The following is a 19,906-nucleotide window of genomic DNA, read 5'->3' on the forward strand; positions in this document are numbered from 1 at the left end:
TGGAAATTGGATCATGATAACACATCTAGAGAAGATTTAATATAGAACTAAATGACAGTGATTGATGCCCCGCTGGGACACTGTTATCAAATTCCACCTAATTTGGAGCCAGTCAGCCAATGCCAGCTGCACTATAATGTTTAACCAGGTGTTAAATAGATGTGAACTTCTTAAATTTTCTCTGTCAAAAGGAAACAAATAAAGATCACAGTAATCTAGAATAAAAGATAAACTTTCATGAACGTCAGTCCCATTTTTTTTCCTTTTCTTCCCAGTATGTATTTGTCTATTAAGGACTGGGTTTATTTTGTGCATTTATTTTTAAATGGCCTCTGTTCCTAAACAGTGCAGTGCTTAGCTGAGATGACAAACCATCTGCCCTCCATGTTGTCCCTAATAAGATGATTGTGAAATTGTCGTCCTCATCTTACTAATGGCAAAGAGAGGCTTAATGACTAGCACAGGGCCACAGAGTGAGAAAATGAGAACACAGGGCTTCCTGACTCCCAGTCCTGTGCTCAGATGAGTAGACCATGCTGCCTTTGACAGGGGTAAGATCTTCCCAGTTACGTATGATTGGTAAAGCAAGAGCATTCTGGGTATGCTATGAAGAGGTGAGCATGGGATATGCTATGAAGAGGTATGCACTGGTGCAAGGACTTTTCATGGGCACACAAATTGCTTCAGAATGGTCTGTCTCACTGGGGCATCAGAATCCCTGGAGCAGCAGGTCTTTGGGATGATTCTGAGCTGGCACTAGATTGCTGACCAAATCATTGTTGCTTAGTGTAATCTGGGTTGATCTTTGGGGTTTGAACTAGCACAACCTTCTTCTAATGTTTGTTATCATTGCTTTCACCTTACATGCTAGTGGGCTAGTATTGAATGAATCCCAAATGCATGTGGTACAACTTCTCACAGCAAGGACTTGGGTGATTTCCATCCCCTCTTTGACTTCAGTCTGTATCTCACCTCATTCATTTGAGTTGTAAATACTGACTAAGGCAAGACTCAAACACCTCTCTTTGTCCAGGGGCTCATGAGTAAGGCTGCACAACCCTCCTATAGGCCTATAAAATGAGCCCTGATCACTAAAGTGTTCTGCAGCCCAGACAACCTGTTCTGAAGTCATCACTTCCACCACTCTGTTATTTCTCTGACAAGCCCAAGGGCCCGCTCAGTACCCCTGTGTCCAGGGCATTGTCTGGATTAGCTCTTTTATCTTTACCCTCTGTTATTTACACTAACTCTTAGTTTTGCATTGAGCAGCAGATGAAGATGAAGATAAAGATGACGACTTCCGAGCTCCGCTCTACAAGAACGTGGAGATCAAAGGAATCCAAGTACGGATGAAGTGGTGTGCCACCTGCCACTTCTACCGCCCTCCGCGCTGCTCCCACTGCAGCGTCTGTGACAACTGCGTCGAGGTAACTGGCCTGTCCAGCACGGGATCTGTTGGCCTTGCCTCGGCCGTGGGGCTGCACATACTACTGGAGACATGCAGTTGGGTGCTTCCCCCGGTATTTCAGTTCTTGGAAGTTCCCAGCTGTAGCCTTGTTGATGGACTCTTACTACTTAGTACCGTTTGAAGCATAGCCCTCAATTATGATGTGTGTTACATATGCAATGTTTCATGTCAGCTTTATTGCCAGTGATAACTAGAATAAATAACTGTGGCTATGTCTTCCTTAAAGTAGCTAAGGGATTACGAATGTAAAAAGATGGTGAATGGAAAAGTTCATGCAAAGGCTGAGTTCAAGAGACCAGTAAATTCAGAGTGAACCAGTATAGCTTGTCATGTCTGAGCTTAGGGCTTACAATTTAATTTGGAACAAACTAGTGCTTACATTAGTGGACAAGCAGAGAAGCTAGAATGGTATGTGAGGAAAACCAAACTCAGAATTCAGCAAGTAGTTTTTCAGCCAATGGAAGGACCCCGTGTTTGTGTCAACACCCCAGCTGACAGCATGAACTCGTTCATGTTTCTAATGTTGGTCACTCCAAATTATGGGACTTCATGTTTCTTGATTGCCCTAGGGTCTTGGTGAGGCACACAGGATTTTTTAAAAATAACCCCCAAACAGTAAGATGAGATTTTGGGCTATAAACATCTCCCATACTCGTAAGTACAGAGTGCTGTGTATCCACAGCAGTGTATTGCCAGGGGGAATTTTTTATTGCTGAGCTAAAAATTCCACTTCTTAAGGATCATTTCTGCTGCAAAGTCTATTTTTTTTCCAATAGAAAGATGAAATCTTTAATATGTCTAAAATATATTCAGCTGTGCCATTAAAATGAAAGGAATTACTTATCAGAAAGAGAAAAAATACCAGAGTCAGCTGGAATGCTGCATACACCATCTTTGTCCTAATCTTCTTTGCCATGAGCAAGGGAATAGTCCCAAAGAAGCAGCACAGCTACATGTGAGAGAAAGGCTGATTTGGTTTATCTTCTGTCGGTCACTTTCTCCTTCAGGGCAATATATATCTAAGTTCTAATGATTTGGAAGCAGTGCTGTGCCTAGTAACCATCGGTAAATAGGACAAGGCTGTCCTGTTGCAGAAGACCTGAGGAGGATGCAGGATTTGAGAAGATGGAGAATAAAGACCTGCCAGGGTCCCTGGGTAGAGTGGAACAGTCACAGCTATTCATCAGTTGTGTCACATGGGTTTTTTTAGACTGCTTTGAAGTGTTGAATGGAGCTGGATTTTTTGTAGAAAACTGGGTTGTATATTCCTAGTTTTAAAACATAAATGTTTTCACTAATTCTAGATTGGGAGGATTGTTTAGATGATGGGAAATTCTCAGTTGTCCCATAGAATTTCTTTCTTCTGCCCTCCCCAGTGGCTCAGCATGAAAATTCATTTTCAGCAAATGAAATTTTCTCAGATACAGATTGCTCAAAACTCACTGGTATAAACACTTGCAATTTCATGCTGCCAGAAGGCTTCCAAGGGAGTCAGTTCTGCAGCAGAAAAGAAAATGGGAGAGAATCCAAAAGAAGCCTAAATAAAATAGCAAAACACAAGGTGACTCTGCCTAGCTCTCCAGAACTTTTATTGGTAGTCAGATCAGCTGAATGTTCCTTACTGTTCTGGTGGGCAAGTAAGAAGCTCTCCTTGGTTAAGTAAATTATGACTGCTGTTGAGGGGTATAGGCAAAAAGCATTGATGACTTCTGAATCGATAAATCGTGGTCTTAAACTGCATGCCTTATTAATTCTTGTGATGCTTATTTCCCACTCACCTGTCTGTTCCAGAAGAGCTTGGAGACAGTGATAGGAGTGACTCTACTGGCGTTTCTGTGTGGAACCCATTCAGGGTCATAATTCACATCGTTTCACAGTCCATCTAGAATGTCCAATGAAAATTCTTCTCCCAAATATAAAACTTTTGAGCTAATTTGATAAAAACAGACAACAAAAGCTGACAACAGTTGCAGAACTAAAATCAGTTAAAACCTAAAGCATGCTGTGACTAGAGGGACCCAAAAATTAATCTGTGACAAGAGTAGTCAGATTTTTGTTTGCTTAACTGAACTGTTTGCAGTGGGTACTTATATACAGTGGGTATATATTTCATAATCCATAGCTATTTTGGACTGCCTACACCAGATTTGCATAACAGACATATGCTATGTCAGCATTTCAGATATAGCCTGAAATTGTCTTTATTAAATTGTCCCTGTCATTTTCGAATGTGCTTTGAGAAAGCTCTAATCCATTTTCTTGTATTTTGTAAATTTTCGTTAAACACATTGCGCAAAACTTAAAAATACAAAACCCCTTTTTCATCATTAAGGAGTGTTTAAAAACAGCATTACCACAAAGCAAAGCGTGAACAATTCATTTGTTGATGTGATGAGTGTGTAAAATCTCTTTTGAAGAACACAGAAATAAGAAAGGTTTATTTCTTGCACCTGATTTTGTCTTCATGTCAAGAATAATCTCATTGAAGACAGTGAATTTACATGCTTATAAAACTGTGGAAAAGCACTTGAAAGGTGTCTCTGACTTGCCCTCATTATTAAATCTCCTGTTAAAAGGGACCTGACTTTAGGAGGGACTTGGAATTTTTGACAGAGACAAACAGGTTGGGGTTCATAGCTATTAATGAAGCTGTGCAGAACTTCCCCTGTGTCTTATCATGCTGTTGGCTTTTCTCTGGGGACCTCCTCAGTAAAGAAGTATCTTTTGTGATGTATAAATTCAGAAATGTAGAACAGAGAATCCTGCAGCAGTATTGCATCTTCAAAACATTCTAGGTTGTAACTACTTCCTTGTTAACTGGCTTCTCATGCTAAGGATGATAAAAAAGTAGTGGTTCTGCTGCTAGCAGATAAATAGCCTTTTATTTTTTAAATGCTGTCTTCAAACCCTGTAAACACTCAAGTACCTTTCCATCTATAGTGGAAACCAAAGAGTCCAGCATGTTATAAAGCTGCATCACTAGCCTGATGTCATTTTCTGTGACAATGGTTCAGATTTATCTCTAAGACAATGTATTTCCTTTCACCATTTGATATTTTTCCCTGTGTCTCCCTTTTTTTACAAGGATTTTGACCATCACTGCCCATGGGTCAACAACTGCATAGGACGAAGGAACTACCGCTATTTTTTTCTCTTCCTGCTGTCCTTAAGTACACACATGGTTGGAGTATTCACCTTCGGGCTCATCTTTGTACTAAACCACATGGAGAAGCTGGGAGCAGCTCATACTACCATTACGTATCCTTCTTTTGGGTCTGTCAAGACTCAAGGTGGCTTTGAGGAAAATGTCAAAGAACGCATCTGAAGATTTGTCCTCCTGGAACTGGTGGAGATCTGCTCCTCTCCTTATTCCCCGTTGCTCTTCTCGTGTAAATGCTTAGTGCAGAATTTTCTCTGTACCCATCTGACCTATGGAACCATCAATTACCCCCAATACTATAGCTGATCTTTTGTCTATGTCAGTCTTTGCCATGACAACGCAGCAAAAGGTTATGTTGCCTTCCCAAATTTTAATTCCAATTGGGTGTGACTCTAAAATGCTGGGTACTCTTTTTATTGTATTTAAAACCTCATTACTCTATTTTAAAGCAGAGTTTGCCTCCTGCATGCACTGTTGGCTTTGAAGGGTGCTACCCTCATTGATAGATGAGTGCAGAACAGTCTTTACAAGACAGGTAGGGCCAGAATCAATGAGTTCACACCCAGGCTAGTAGCAGATGGACTGAACTTTGAGATATAATTTAGTTAGATCTAATAAAAGGTGAGGGACACCCTCCCTATTTCCAGTATTTTTTTTTTCTCATTTTCCTCTCACTCTCCTTTATAGCCTCTTTTTCCCTTCACTCACCCCATTTTCTTTAACTCCTGGATACAGAATGGCTGTCATGTGTGTGGCCGGGTTATTCTTTATTCCAGTCATTGGTCTCACTGGCTTCCATATTGTTCTAGTGGCCCGAGGGCGCACCACGAATGAGCAGGTAAGAAGCAATCCTTTCTCTGTGTTTGTGGAAGTCAGCAGGTCAGCCTGGGTAAATGATCCAGCTCTCAGCAGCAACACTCCTACTGGTGCTATTGTAGGCCTAGTTTTTAGTAGTTTTACTTGGTTTTTATTTTCAGATTGTTTTCTTGAATGCACCACATGCAAAGATTTTCCCCTTCTAACCACAAAGGATCATCCCAGGCTTATTTACCATTTAAAATCTGCTCAGTGGCCTTGAAATAGGTTTTATGCAGTGAGTCTCTTCAACTCCAGAAGTTCAAACTTTATGAGTCAGACTGAACAAACCGTGAGATTGAATTAAAGAATGAAAGGGAAAGATTAAATCATGCTTTTGCCCTGTCTCCTGGTATTTTGAGCTCCCCCAGCTAACCCACACTGCTCATAGTGACATCCGAGTGAGCTAGCTCTCTGTCTCACTCTTGTTCTCATGTGTATGTGCACACACACATTCTCCAAACGCCAACATGACATCTTGTGCCAAAAAGCCTGTAAAACTTTAGTTCCCCTGCATTTACTCAAACATACATAATCCACAGCCCCCGTGTGGGCGTGCAGCTCAGTAGGATGGTGGGTGATGGAGACCCAGCAGCGTTGTCGGGGTCTGGGCGCAGGGAGACGCAGCGTGCCGCCCGGCAGCACACGGCACTTCGGCCGCCTTCCCACGGCTGGCTCCTGGGCTGCGTCCCGCTGCTTCGCCCTGGCACAGCCCCACCTCCAAAGTGCTCCTCACACTTGTGAGGTTTTTTCACTTTTTTTTTTTTCCACATTATACACTTCTTTTTAACTTTTTCTTTTTTTTTCTTTTCAAATGCATTTTTACAGCTCTTGCACCTACGGGCACTCTCTTGCTCCTGCTGGGCAGTGTGCAGTTCTGGCTGCTCTGCAGGCTGATGGCTTCATGCTTACATAGCTCGTATGGCTGCTCTGCAGACTGCAAGACTTGAAGACATCTGTCTGAGGCCAGGCCTTTGTAAACCGGGATGAGGTTGTCTTCTATCCCACTAGAGACAATAAAAACTTTTATCCAGAGTAGTGTGGGAGGTTTACATAAGCAAAGAGTCTGAAGTCATTCTGAATTGTTGCCGAACGTGGTCTTTGAACAAAGCAGGCTTGGCGTAGCTGTAGATCTTTAAGTGCTTTTCTCTGTCCTGCTTGGAATCCACTGCTCTTCGTTTTAAAATTGATTTTGACCAAGTATTGGATTTGATAGCGCTAACAATAGTAGTGTGAAGCCCAGGGGGTTTCAGTCTCCTAGCCCAAATCATGGGCTGCCTTAGGCTTGTCTTTGTGCAATGATGAAAACTGTTCATGAAAATGTTAGGCTGAAGATGAAGGAAAAATTTTAATTAAAAAAAAAAAAAAAAAGTAAAATATAGCTTCTTGTGTTTATGGCTACGCTAACATTTAGGAAGGATGAGAATTTTGCATTTAACGTGCTTGATATAACTATTGGAAAATGCATCCTAGCTTGGTTTGGTTCCCTGAGATACCAAACCACTCAAGATTAATTTATTTTCCCATGCCATTTTCTGAAAATTAAATATAATCTGGTCTTAATTTCTGTTTAATCTTATGTACTGTCTATCTGTAACAGCAGGATGGATGTTCCCAGTCTTCAGGTCCTTTTCAAAGGAAGCATATCTTAGTAGCTAGAGCACTAAACCAGGAGTGATGCATAGGAGATCTGCTACTGCCTCTGCCACTGTTTTGAAATACTCACTTTTCTCCTGCAGTCTCAGTATTGATTCATTTTTTTCTCACACTCTTGGTTATCTGCTGTCAGCTTTCTAGTTACAGTATGCTCAGCTACACTTGTTCTCTTTTCCCAGTACATTTTATAGGCCAGTGGAACAGACATTTCTGGTGTTTTACCATTTATTTTTGGTATTTGTTCATCCCAGTTGGTAGGTTTTGAGCATTCATAATAGGCAGACTGTGATTTAGGAGTGCATAGTGGCTGAATTTAGATGTTTGTGAGCTTTCTGAATGCCTCTGAAAGTCTTTTATGGAATCAAAATAACCCAACATCTGCTCGTATCTTGGTATTTTTAGTTTCTGAAGAGAGTAAATAAATATCCTTCCTTCTGAGTGCATTCTATCAGTGGGTTTCAAACTACTTTAGAAGCCAAATTGGTATAATTAGTAGTGTAATCTGCAAGTTTGAGAAATTTTCTTTTCATATTGTGTTGGAGAAAATGGGCACAGATATATGAAGTGCTTTGCCAGCACCTGGCAGAAGTCATCTTAAGCCTAGGATTGAATGCAGATGTGCCAGTTGTCCCAGGCCCATGTTTTAGTCATCAGGTTACTCTTCCAACACTCACAACTTCCAACATTTGTCTCTTGGCCTTTTAAAGAGTTTTATGTTATATCAAAGAGGCCAGCATAGTATAGTGCAAACTCATTTAATCATCATTATTTTATGTGCAAGTAATTAAAGTATTTCTGGTACTCTGTGATCTTGTTGCTAGATCAGAACTATGAATTGATTAAACTGCATTACTTGCAAACAGCAACACTAATGCTTTTAATGGCAACCGTTATTAGTCTCTCTGGCTTTATTGGCATTTATCCCCATATGGTTACTTTCAAGTATCTGCCTGCAGAGTACAAACCCTTTATAATGCTTATAAAGCTTTGAATGGATCCTACCAGTCTAATGAGGCTTGGCTTTTATTAAACTAGCTCATTTCCAAGCAAACATCATAATCACCAGGGAGTTCCTGGCACCCTCCTGCACGAGGCAGTGGTTCATACTGATTGCTGCTAGGGATGGGATGCTGATTGAGAGGAAACATTGCTCTCATCCAACATTACGAATGTTGAATTGGTATTCCTGTTTGTTTGGAGAGGACTTGCCAAGGCAGAGGAGTGGAAGTGACCGAGGAATGAAAGGACCAAAACAGGATGTCTGTCTGACAGCAGGCAGGAATCTAATGCAGAAGCAGCATGGAGAGGTGAGCCTGGCCACTTGGCAACCCAGTCACATGGAGCTCGCTGCCCTTTTGGGAAGGGATCTTTAGCTGGTGTCTCCTCGCTAGAAGCAGCTGATGGAGGTGGTGTGTTAGAGCAGCAGAGAGGTACAGCACGCAAAAGAAAAACAATCTTTTTGGATAGGACAGTAGGGTCAGAACAAGGCATACTTGTTGTTGGCTTTCTGAGGGCTGGATGATGACTTTTACATAACTAGAGATTTGAGTGCTGTCCTGAATATGTTTCCAGGTGACCGGTAAATTCCGCGGGGGGGTGAATCCCTTCACCCGGGGGTGCTGTGGAAATGTGGAACATGTTCTCTGCAGCCCCTTGGCTCCCAGGTAAGAGAAACGCTCTCAACTGGAAATGAGGGAGGTAGTGTAGCTGTTGGGACAGAAGAAAATGTGCTTGGTTGGGCTCATAAGTGATGAGACCACTGATGAAATAACAGGCAAGTAAAGCAAAACACTCCTGAAGTCAGAGCTCTGTGATAGCTGCTTCACTGCTGCGTGGCTGTAACCTGTCTGAGCAGTTTCTTTCTTCATGTAATTCATAACCCTCATCCCAGAAATGTTTATTTGGAATGAGCATGTCAAATCACATTAAGAGCTGATACCCATGTCTTCATCAACGTGTTTATCCAGTGGATTTCGGTAACAAGACTGAGCAACCTGATCTAGTTGCAGATGTCCCTGCTCACTGCAGGAGTGTTGGACCTAGGTGACCTTTAAAGGTCCTTCCAACTCAGAACATTCTATGATTCTAAGGTAAGTTTTTGTATGTTATTATATTCCCAGCACAAATTTCTGCACTTTACAGTCAATGTCCAGGTACTCTAGTCAGCTGAAGAAAAAGAAGGAATCTAAAATCAGCCTTTCGCCTTAAGATTTAAATCTAATTTAAGGCTGCTGTGGTTTTCAATCTCACTGGCATTGTCATTATCATAAAACAGATTTTCAATGAGGTCTACGTCATGGAACTTGGGATTTTATTTATGGCTTTCTATTTTTGTGGAAATGGATTTATCGTCTCACATTTTGAAATCAGGTTTTTAATGCAATCGATCAGATGGAGTATAAATATCCTAGGTGCTGAGCTGTCCAGATTGAGTACAAGCTAATAATCGTACTACAGGGAGACTTATTTGAGCTTTCTTCTTTCCCCCTCTGCTATGCAACAAATAAGCCCTAAAAGACTGTCCCATGTTTTAACATGAAGACACTGGAATAGCTGCTTCTTAAACTTATCAAAATGTGAAAATCGGGTCAACAATCTTTAAGAGATCCAGATATTAGAAGCTGGGAGACAATACTGTGAAGAGAGGGGTGTGAGTACTTTTGTCATGGCTATTCTCAGACTTTGAGCAAGCAAAATATGTGTTGTGAAGACCTGTTCAAATTGTCCTGTATATCAAGTCATTGAGCCATCACTACTAGAATGGCCTATTCACTAGATCAAACAGAGAAGCCTTGTGTGTATATTTTGCATTGTACAGCCACTGCCCAATTGCACTTAGAGAATTCTAGTCCACTGGAAAGAAATCAGATACCTAAAGTCAGACATTTCCCTTTAGATTTGTTGCCTCCTATAGGCCAGTCTGTTTCTTTTACCTCCAATTATTGGAACACTCTAAACATGCTACAGAAACAAGTCATTGTGTGGTAAACTAGAACTGACAGCACATCATCTACTCCATGTTAACTCCCCATGTGCTGGGTCTTACTCCCCCGGTCACCATCCTCCACCGCAGGGAAGCTGTTCCGTGTTAACTAGGTAAGAGCTGGCAAATCACTTCCATTGGTGGCAGGCCTCTCTTTCTCTATGTGATCTGTGCTCTTGCCCATCAGTGCTTCAAAAATTGCTTGATTTTTTTAATGCATCCTTTCCTTTTGCTCACTAAAAACCCACTGATCTTTTTATTGCTTTTAAATTATTACGTCCATTGAAATAAATAGATTTTGCTTATCTAGATTCTGACATACCCTTAAATCATACCTTGGAAGCAGAAAGATTTTCTTGTATCTATGCCTTGGGTTTAGGTTATTGTTTATTTTATTAACTGTTGACTGTTAATCAGGTACATAGTTGAGCCCAAGAAGAAGCAAGCTGTGAGTGTGAAGCCTCCTTTTCTCAGACCTGATTTATCTGAGCGTCAGATCACAGTGAAGATCAGTGACAACGGGATCCAAGCCAATCTCAACCGGAGCAAGGTAAGGCAGCCTTCAAGTGTTGCTTTTGAAGAGCATGGATTGAGCATTATCAAGTCTGGGATTGAATTTGTCATTGAAAATCTCTTTCAGATTATGCACTTTTTGGAGAAAATTATAGAGTTTGAGTCCTTGCTATATACTTCAGCCTCTGAAAGTCACCCAGGTTCAGTAACAGCGGCTCTTGAGGCAGTAACAGCCCATTTTGCAGCTCTATAATAGAAAGCCTCTGGGCATCTTTTTGAAAATGTGGCTGTTATTTGCAATAGTTACTTTCTATCCCAAGAGTTGCCACCTCTTGGTGTTCAAATTAGTTTTAACAAACCTAACATTGTGTGGAAAGCCTCGTACCACCAGGTCAGCTGTTGAAAGAAGGTTTTAAACTTCCAGACTACAGGAAGGCTTGTGGTCCAGGGAAAGGAATATTGGCTCAGAAGCTGAGTTCTCTCCTCTGCTCTTCTTTTTTTTTCAGTTTCTCCTGGCATGAAATAGAGAGACAGATTGGTTTATTTATATAAAAACAGTGGTTTCAAAAGAAGCCACCTTGCAAGTTTTTTGTGGATAGTTTGTCTTTGGATAGTTACTCACTGAGAGCTAGAGCTGCCTGGAAAATTGCTGAAAAATGCTAGAAAACACTGTAGCCTTCTATAACATATTAACTAGTGTGATGATAATGTTACTTATCATGCCAGGTAGCCTAGGATAGTGCATTTCAAATTATACTGGCTTGTTACCACAATGCTAATTTTACACATGACAGTCCTTGTCTGCAGTAGATGCTAAATCATGTTTGTCTTGATAGGTGTAGGTAGTTCTTGTTCTGTGTACAACCAGCACTCTGACACATGCTGTTATTTAACCAAGTTGCAGGTAATGATTGATTCTTTGGTCACTTTCAGTCAAAAATTAGCCTGGAAGGTCTGGAGGATAAAAGTATGGATGTCCAACCACCTCTCCCACCCAAAGGAGATCCAAGCAAGTACTCTGAGCTAAAAGGGCAACTGGGGACCAGTGAAGGTACAGTTGCATGATCAGTGATTTATTTTTATTAACAAGAAAATATTTCAACCTCTCTAAAAGGCTCTTGTCTTCTTTCAAAATAGTAATGGGATCTGGGTGAAGGGTTTTTTCCTATCTATAGGAGCCCTGGGCTAGAGGAATAAATAGCAGGAAAGGCAGAGAAGAGTCATCTTGAAGTGGTTCATTCAAGCATATGTTGGCTATTTCATATCAGTTCACAGAGTTTTTAAACCCTTTTAAACCCCTTCTTAAATTTTTCATCAGTTTTTAAATTAAAAATGTCATTTTGAACTAAGGAGCCAGAAATATTATCATGAAATGCTTAGGCATTATGAACAGAATTATTTCATTTATGAAAATATGAAATTAAAGCTTCGATGCTATTAAAACTCCTCTTTTTTTCAGACAAAACTAGTAGCTGAATTCAATCCAAAAATCCAGTATTTCAGATTGTGACACACTGCTCACCAAAATATGTCACCCCACTTCATGTATTGTACTTTGTTTCTTCTTCTCTTTCAATTGCTGATCTGGCAGCAAGGTAGTGTTATTTTGAGAGGGGGTCCTCTTGATTTTGGTGGAATTCTGCACAAAAGAACTGCAAGTTTTATTCTTTCCAGAAGAGATCTGTTTGCAGAGGACCGTGGATAGCAAGGAATTGGGTATGACAGCTTTCTGTCCACAGGTTTCAATAGAAAGGTTTGTTTTGGGTTTATTTCTTTTACAGAAGGTGGCCTTTCACCCAAACTCATCAGCCCTCCTACACCTGCCATGTACAAGTATCGACCAGCTTTCAGCAACAATCCCAAAGTCCATTACCATGCTACGGCTGAGCAGGTGAGTGAGCCTGGGAAAATCTGCTCCTAGCAACAGTGGGCAACATGGAGCTGAGGATAAATGCACCACAGGGCTCTAGCAAATGTCAAAATGTAAAACTAAATAACAACACTCAGCATTGTTGGGCAATAGTGTGTATTTTCACTGTGCTCCTTATGAAAACATGTCTGCTTTTGCAGCTTTCCTCTGTTGAGCTCAACACGTCTGTCCTGCTGACAGGCATGCACTGCTGCTTTACTAGTGTCACAGCCTGATCCTGAGATGCTGAGAAGTGTCACCTCCCATTGGCTTCTCCTGACATAGGTGCCAACTCGCATTCCCTTCAGAGGGAGCTGGGCATGTTTAGCACTTTTCTGGATCAGACCCTTTAGCCAAAAGACAACATGCTCAGTGATTCCTTAAGATGTCAGCCTGCAAAACAGAAAGAACTTTGAGAGCATCCCAAGAGATATTTTAGTTGAAATTAATGGAAGATTTTTCATGTTTGACCTTCCTTAACACCTTCTCAGCACATTTGGGTTATATGGAAAACAAACCTTCCTAACACTTGCCATCATTTCCTCCTGTGAAGAAAACTGAAGTCCAAAGGATTAGAGAGACTTGCTCTGGAATTTTGATTGTTTTTGTTTTTGCGTAGGAGTTTTGAAACAGTTTACGCTTTGGAAGCAGAATGCAAAACTAAGCCCACTGCTAATTGGCTTTTTTGGCTTCTTTTTCTCACTTATTTGTCATGGATTTGTTGCAAATATGCCTTGGCCCTCCAGGACCTGAGAATGGCAGTTTGAAAATCACTGGTCTAACTTGTATATTTTCAATATGTATCCAAGTCTTCACACACCAGCAGAGATACCCTTAAAGCACACATACCACACGCAATGCAGTTTTCTTACAGTTAGTTTTATCAGGTCCTCCAGTGTCACCCCTGCAATAGTAAGCGAGGGGTGTTATAAGTAAAGAAAGGAGAACAGAGCAGAGATTTATAATTGACTGCAGCAACACTGGAATAAGACAGAATGTTCCTTAAATGGTGAAGAAAACATTTAAGTATCCTTCTTGTTTTGGAAAAAAAGATTGTGATGGTGAAATTCCAGCTTCCAAGTTTGGGTTTTAGTCTTACTACAATAATTGTAAATCTTATTCTCTGTATTTGCCCACTTAATGAAGAAAAGACTGGCTTATGAAAAGGGAGCACAAGAACAACAGTGTGTTCACTGTATCCAAAAAGTTTAAAATCCTATCATGTTCTCTTTATTACATGAAAAATGGCTTGGCATCCAATTCAAAATATTCTGTTTACAGGCATCAGCTAGCAATTTTGAGCTGTGTAAGCAACAGTATTTTGGGTCATGATGCCAAAGTCAGAGAGCTGTGGAAGGCAATCTTGTTTTCGCTCAGTAGTTAGCCATAGATGGAATACAGATACAGGGTGGGTTCTGATTAGGCCAGGAGACTGGGCAGTGCTATGAAACCATAACAGGGCACAGCATCTGCACTCTGAGGATTGCTGTTTCAGTCCTCACCTAAGAAGCCGTTGTTACTATAGGCTGACTCATGTGCATACAATCAGCTTTGTGGACTTGCTTGATTTTACTGTAGTCACAACTTTGTAGTAGTCAAATGGGAATATTAGAAAAATGAGTTCACTTGGCAAGCTGATAGGATCGGATGTATTTGTTTGCCAAGCCACATCTTAGTATAAGGTACAGAGGTAAAGAGACTGGCTGGTGTGAGGAATATCATGTTGTCTCTTTGTAGCTTTTCTTCAGCCTCTCAATGTAATTCTGCTTTTAAGCAATGAAAGCTGTTAGGAAAGAGGGATCAGGGTACAAGGATAAGTAGCACAAATATAAGCTATGTCATTGCTTTCTCCTCCTTTGCAGGCTGTCACTTGCTTTCCATTTTCCAGGAAAGGCCAAATTTAGCACCATGCTCTGGAAGATAGCGAGCTGGTTTTTGTATTTCCCTATCTTTTAGTTCAACGTAAAAAAACTTGGGAAAAAAAATCATAATAAAACATATTTTTTCCAGTTAGGCTTTTTTTTTTATAATTTTCCTTTAAAAGAAATTATATAAAGAGCAAACTGCATGGACTGCATTTCTATTAAGTATGTGACCGATAATAATTCTTTGTTTGCAAAGCCAGTGTAGCAATTTTATTCTGCATTATGGCAAACTCTTCCTTATAAATAAGAGCAAAAATTAATTGCTTAGCACAGAATGGCACTTTAAGTGAACAGAACTGTAAGCAATCTTTCATAGAGTAAAACAAAGTGATGTCCTATCTGTTTTCAATGTGCATAAATAAATTATAGCCTATATTTCATTCTCTGATGTGGCCACTCTCTCCTATGCAGTAAATAAAAAAAAGAGAAAATTGCTTCATTTTGTTGTCTAAATGGTGGTAAGGACCCTCTCTGCTATAATTAAGCTTAGGTGCTTCATTTTTAAGGCCTATGACCAGAAATTCAGAATTGCTGAACACTCATAGCTCTGAGTAAAGTGGATAAGAGTGTGCTGGTCCCCAGTGTGTTGAAATGAAGCCTAAAGTATTTCTGACTCAGCACGCAAAACCAGACATCCCTCGACTCAAGAGCTATTTGTAGAAAACTTGATGTGCTTTTTCCAAGGGCAATGTTATCAGATTGCAGTCTGATTTACCTTGACTGAGACTTGAGTCTCAGTTTAGAAGTTTCTCATTCTGCATTTTCAGTGTCCATGTATTGACATAACTATTACTGTCAATATTATTTAGCACTATTATGAATACCTCCTTGCTTCTAAGGTTCTTATCCATATGCTGAAGAGGAGATAGGAGTGTCCTTATAAGGAACCTACATCACAGGTGGGCTGAGAGTCTGAAGGAAGACCTCCAGCTCTTTTCCTCCCGTGCATTCACCATGGAGAGCCAGTCTGTACTCACCTGTCATTGGCTTCTGTTTCTCATATTTACCTCTGTTTTAGATCACCATGCAGGAGGGACACAGTCAGGGGGCTCTGATAGAAGAGGATGGCAGGAGCCTTGATTACCAGTCCGAACCCAGCCTGGACATCCCCAGCTACCGGAAGAGCTCTCTCCACAAGACCTATCAGTCTTCCCCACTCCAGATAGATTCCTTCGCCATCAATTCGCGGTCCCTGAGCCTGAAATCTGCTGGCAGAAGAGGGACAGATAAAGTGCCCCTTCACCCAATAAAGTCTGAAGGGACGGCCTCCACCCCTTACAAAAGCATCTTTTCTCCCAATTCCCTGTCAAACAGAAATGGAAGTCTTTCGTACGACAGTTTGCTTAACCCCATGTCGCCCTCGGGGAGGAAGTGCATCGCCCATTCTGCGGTCAGCTCCGTGGGGTACCACTCCCCGTATTTATCAGCCAAAATGTGCCATCTTCGGGGAAGCGAGCTGCAGCGCCAGCCACCCCAGAGCTTCAGCCCCGTGCTGGGGGGTCCCGCTCCACACCAGCGAGACCCCTCCCCAGTCCGCTATGACAACCTTTCCAAAACCATTATGGCATCTATCCAGGAGAGGAAAGAGATGGAAGAGAGGGAGAAGCTCCTCCACTCGCACCCCGATTCAGTGTTTGCAGACTCGGGTGTCTATGACACCCCTAGCTCTTACAGCCTTCAGCAAGTCAGCACGCTCTCTGAGGACCCACGCAGCATGGCGATGAGATTTGGATCTAGAGACAATCTGATGGCTGCTACCAGTTTTAGCACAAGGAACCCTATACTGCAGTCCTCAGTCTCTTCACTCTCAAGTGCAATGACAAGAGCACCAAGGACTTCCACAACCTCTCTGCAAGCTGATTTAGCCAATAATAATGTCCAATCCCATCAAGCACTACAGGGTAGGGTGAGCAATGGCTCCTACAAATCCCCAGGCCACCAGGTCCCGTCGTCCCCCACAGGGCTGCCTAGGTCACCCTCTTACGGAGGCCCGAAGGCCGTCTCCTTTGTAAACACTGTGGAAGTTACCGAGGTGCAGCCAGTGGGAGCGCAGAGGTACGTACTGCTTCATGTGCTGCTTAGCAATGTGGCTGTCTGCAAGCAGGTGCAGAGCACTTTGCTGGAGACAAGACCCAGGTCATGCTTGTGCCTTCCCTCTCTCCCTCTTTCCTTCTGTCTTACCTTTCTTTCTCTTCCTTCTGGAGAGCATAGGGTTTGGAAAATCTGGAAGGAGGTACCTGATCCTACAGCCATCTTAGGGGCTGGAGGGCTTATCAGGAATATCTAAGTTTTATTTGCATCTGGCACTTACTGAACTATTTTCTCCTCTGATTAAGGTCCCAAGTTTCTCACTCTAGTATTAAACCAACATTTTGGAGAAAGTTATTGAAATGTGGAGAGCTATTCTTATAGGTCTCCCGAGGTGTAGTGCCAGCAAGTTTTTCCTCAATATCTTCAGGTGTATTGTAGTTGTTAAGGCGATTTGTCTACTGGTGGAAGACCCAACTTTCAGGAGGTAGACAGCCATTTTTTCCTCTTCATATGTATTCAAGAAATGAGTCTGTTTCAGTGAACAAAGACTTCTGAACATTCTTTTGCCTCTCTGCCCACTGTTTGAGACCTGAATGTCTCAGCTGCTGCTGTAGGAAAGATGCTGATATGAAATGCTGTTTGCCTTGTGGTACTCTCTGGTTCTTGGTTATGCTATCAGCCTGTTGGTCCCACTGCTTTTATGTTGTGCTTGTTTAAAATGTAGAGCCTGTAAATTCACTTCATTTCAGCTCTTTGGAGTAATAAAAAATACAGTGTTGGACAAAAGTAGTCTAGCTATTAAAATAGCAGCAGATCCCATTAGATATTAAAGTTACAGACATATGATACTATGGCAGAGGATGTTGCAGAGTTTCTAAAGTCAAGTCAAGTACCTAGATAAATAAATAGCTTAAAAAGTTGAAGTTTTTTACCTAGTGAAATAAATCTCCCACAGGCACCCTGTGCTTTGTAAACATGGCATGTTTTCTGTGTCAATAACACTACAAATTACTTTCCCTTCTGCCCTTCCCCCTAACTGCTCCTTTCTGCCTTGTTTCAGGAGGCAGACTGCGTTCTTCAGAAGAATTTCAGCACTGAATTAGGGCTTTTATAAATCTTCGTTGAGGCAAATGTAGAATTTGTTCCCTGCATATTTTGGCTGTTGGGGGATACAGCAGTGTTTTACAAGAGGGCACTTTTGTATTTCCATATTTATGTGTGTGGGTTTTGCTGGTTCAGATGCTCCATTCTCTAGTGCAGGCACAGAGAACGCGTAGCAGAAGCCAGGCTGATGTGAGCTGATGGACCTGCTGCTCCAGCTCCGGGCTACAGCTGTCAGACCAGGTTGCCACATAAAAAGTGCTTTTAGTTTTGGAGCTGTTCTGAGCCTATCAAGAGCTGTGTAAAAATCTGGGATTGTTTGTTTTGTTTTGCAGACACATGTAAAGAAATTGCCCTTTGAATACAGTTAATCCATCAAACCCTCTGGCCTCCAGAAGAAGTCAGGGTGGTCTGAAATAGCTCAGGCAGACAGAAAGTGTTCCCTTCTGGAAGGTATTTCAGCCTCCAGTCATTGCTGCTGGCATGCGCCAGTCTTAAACTTCAGACTGAGGCAAACCCAAGCAGACATCCACTGTGCAGGAGTAAGATGTGAGAATACAGCTGGCCCTGGTTGTGCTGGCACTTCCAGAACGTACACATGTTCATTGCTAGGCTTTTATCTAATTACTTTGTGAGTCTTGAGGATGAGACACATTAAGCATTAGTGTGTAGTGGCCTAGATTTAAAAGATCTTTTGAGGAAAACCTGTTGTCCATGCTCCCTGGCAGCAGGTCGTAAGAAAGGAAATTATTTTAAAGAGTCCATCTGGAATATGGTCTTTAATTACAGGCATCCTAGAGTGCTGCCTGACTTCGTTCACTTTGTGTCGTCTGTCATAAAGAGGTCTTACGCTTCACCTCTCTTAGGTCTTTCAGAGATGAGCAACATAATTCTGTTTAACTGGATATTTAACTGGAAAGTATTTTTTCTGAGTGTTTTTTTTTCTGATTGTAAGACACAGTTTGGGTTAAGGTCAACATCGGTGACAGTTAAACCATCCTGCATCCTACAAATGCTTATACCATTAGTTTGGTTCAACAAAGCATTTAATCAAGTCATGAAATGAACAAATATTACTGGGGTGTGATCCACTAGCCTACTGGCCAAATGAATTCTCTCATTTCAGTGGCTTTTCACCAAGTATATTGGCTGCAACCAGATTATTCCCTTGACTGAGTATTTTTGGGTAACAGGGACAATTGTTTATCCTGAATGAAGCCATTCTGTTATCACACTTTGGTCACTAACGTTGCATCTTTTGATATTTGTTTTGATGCAGGGATGACATGCAGTTGAAGACACCTCACAGTAAAATAAATGGACAGCCAAAAGGAATATCCAGGTTGGGTTCAACGTCAAGTTCCCAGGGAATGCCTGTCAGCCCTGCTAGACACTCAAATGTTAAGAAGGTGTCTGGAGTTGGTGGAACAACCTATGAAATTTCAGTGTAAAGTAAAATTAATTAAAAATAAAGAGCCATCCACTCAGCCAGCCATGAAGCTAGGAGCACTGTGAAGACTCAAATAACAACAAAGAAGGAGCAGCAGCAGCTGGCCACTCTCCTTTTCTTGTTTGGGTTTATTCTGTTTTCATCTTTCTCTTTTGGCCAAAAACCAGCTGCAGCCTTATTCTTGAGGGAATAAAATTGTACAGTCCATCAGACTCTTCCTGAACTGACAGACGGGAACTGGCTATGACCTAACACCACAACCACAGAGCAGATTTCTTTCATGCAAGAGCGCTAAAGCCATTGTGCGTGTGTCTGTCCAACAAACCTGTTGTGTACCAGTCGTGCTGTGAAAAAAGTACAGTCAGTCCAGGATCATTCAGCTTTTCCCATGACCCTTCTCAGCTCTTCTGGCCAGCGGTGTGTCCAACAGGAGTCAGAGGTCCAACTGCTCTTTTCCTACCAAGGTGGAAAGCAGGCTTCCCGTGCTGGGCAGTCTGGGTCTGCGAGAACTGCTGTGTCCCCCAGGCATTGCAGGCCAGTTCCTCCTCCTGGGAGGGAGCAAGGCAAGGGCACTTGGGCCATGAGTGCTGTGTTGTCTCTAAAAGCCTCCCAGGTCCTGGACGGGAGCAGAAGAAAGGATAACAGCAGCTCCTCACTGTCTGCCATTCGCCTCCCTGTGTGTGAAGTTGTGTGTGTGCGTGCGCGTGTGTTCGTCTCGTGTGGAAAAGGACCCAAACACCTGGAAGGATCTCCCACTCTGACCTCTTGCTCCCTCTCGTTTTTAAAGGCTTCTCTGACTCAGAAACAAAACCAAGCAGAAAGGAAAGGAAATGTTTGGATGGGAACATATTTTAA

General features: G+C 41.9%; 1 protein-coding gene across 1 annotated transcript in view; it reads left to right on the plus strand.

Moving 5' to 3' along the window:
- Positions 1–19,052, plus strand: part of ZDHHC8 (zinc finger, DHHC-type containing 8) — a 22,258-nt gene extending 3,206 nt beyond the window's left edge. Inside the window, exons 2-10 of the mRNA XM_008949717.1 lie at positions 1,270–1,427; positions 4,554–4,726; positions 5,364–5,466; positions 8,712–8,803; positions 10,540–10,672; positions 11,569–11,686; positions 12,417–12,526; positions 15,488–16,524; positions 18,881–19,052. Of these exons, the coding sequence (XP_008947965.1) occupies positions 1,270–1,427; positions 4,554–4,726; positions 5,364–5,466; positions 8,712–8,803; positions 10,540–10,672; positions 11,569–11,686; positions 12,417–12,526; positions 15,488–16,524; positions 18,881–19,052 (2,096 nt within the window). The remainder of the gene's footprint in view (positions 1–1,269; positions 1,428–4,553; positions 4,727–5,363; positions 5,467–8,711; positions 8,804–10,539; positions 10,673–11,568; positions 11,687–12,416; positions 12,527–15,487; positions 16,525–18,880) is intronic.
- Positions 19,053–19,906: the final 854 nt, after the last annotated feature.

This window comes from Merops nubicus, unplaced genomic scaffold, assembly GCF_000691845.1.
Source record: "Merops nubicus isolate BGI_N331 unplaced genomic scaffold, ASM69184v1 scaffold46781, whole genome shotgun sequence".
NCBI classification, from domain to species: domain Eukaryota; kingdom Metazoa; phylum Chordata; class Aves; order Coraciiformes; family Meropidae; genus Merops; species Merops nubicus.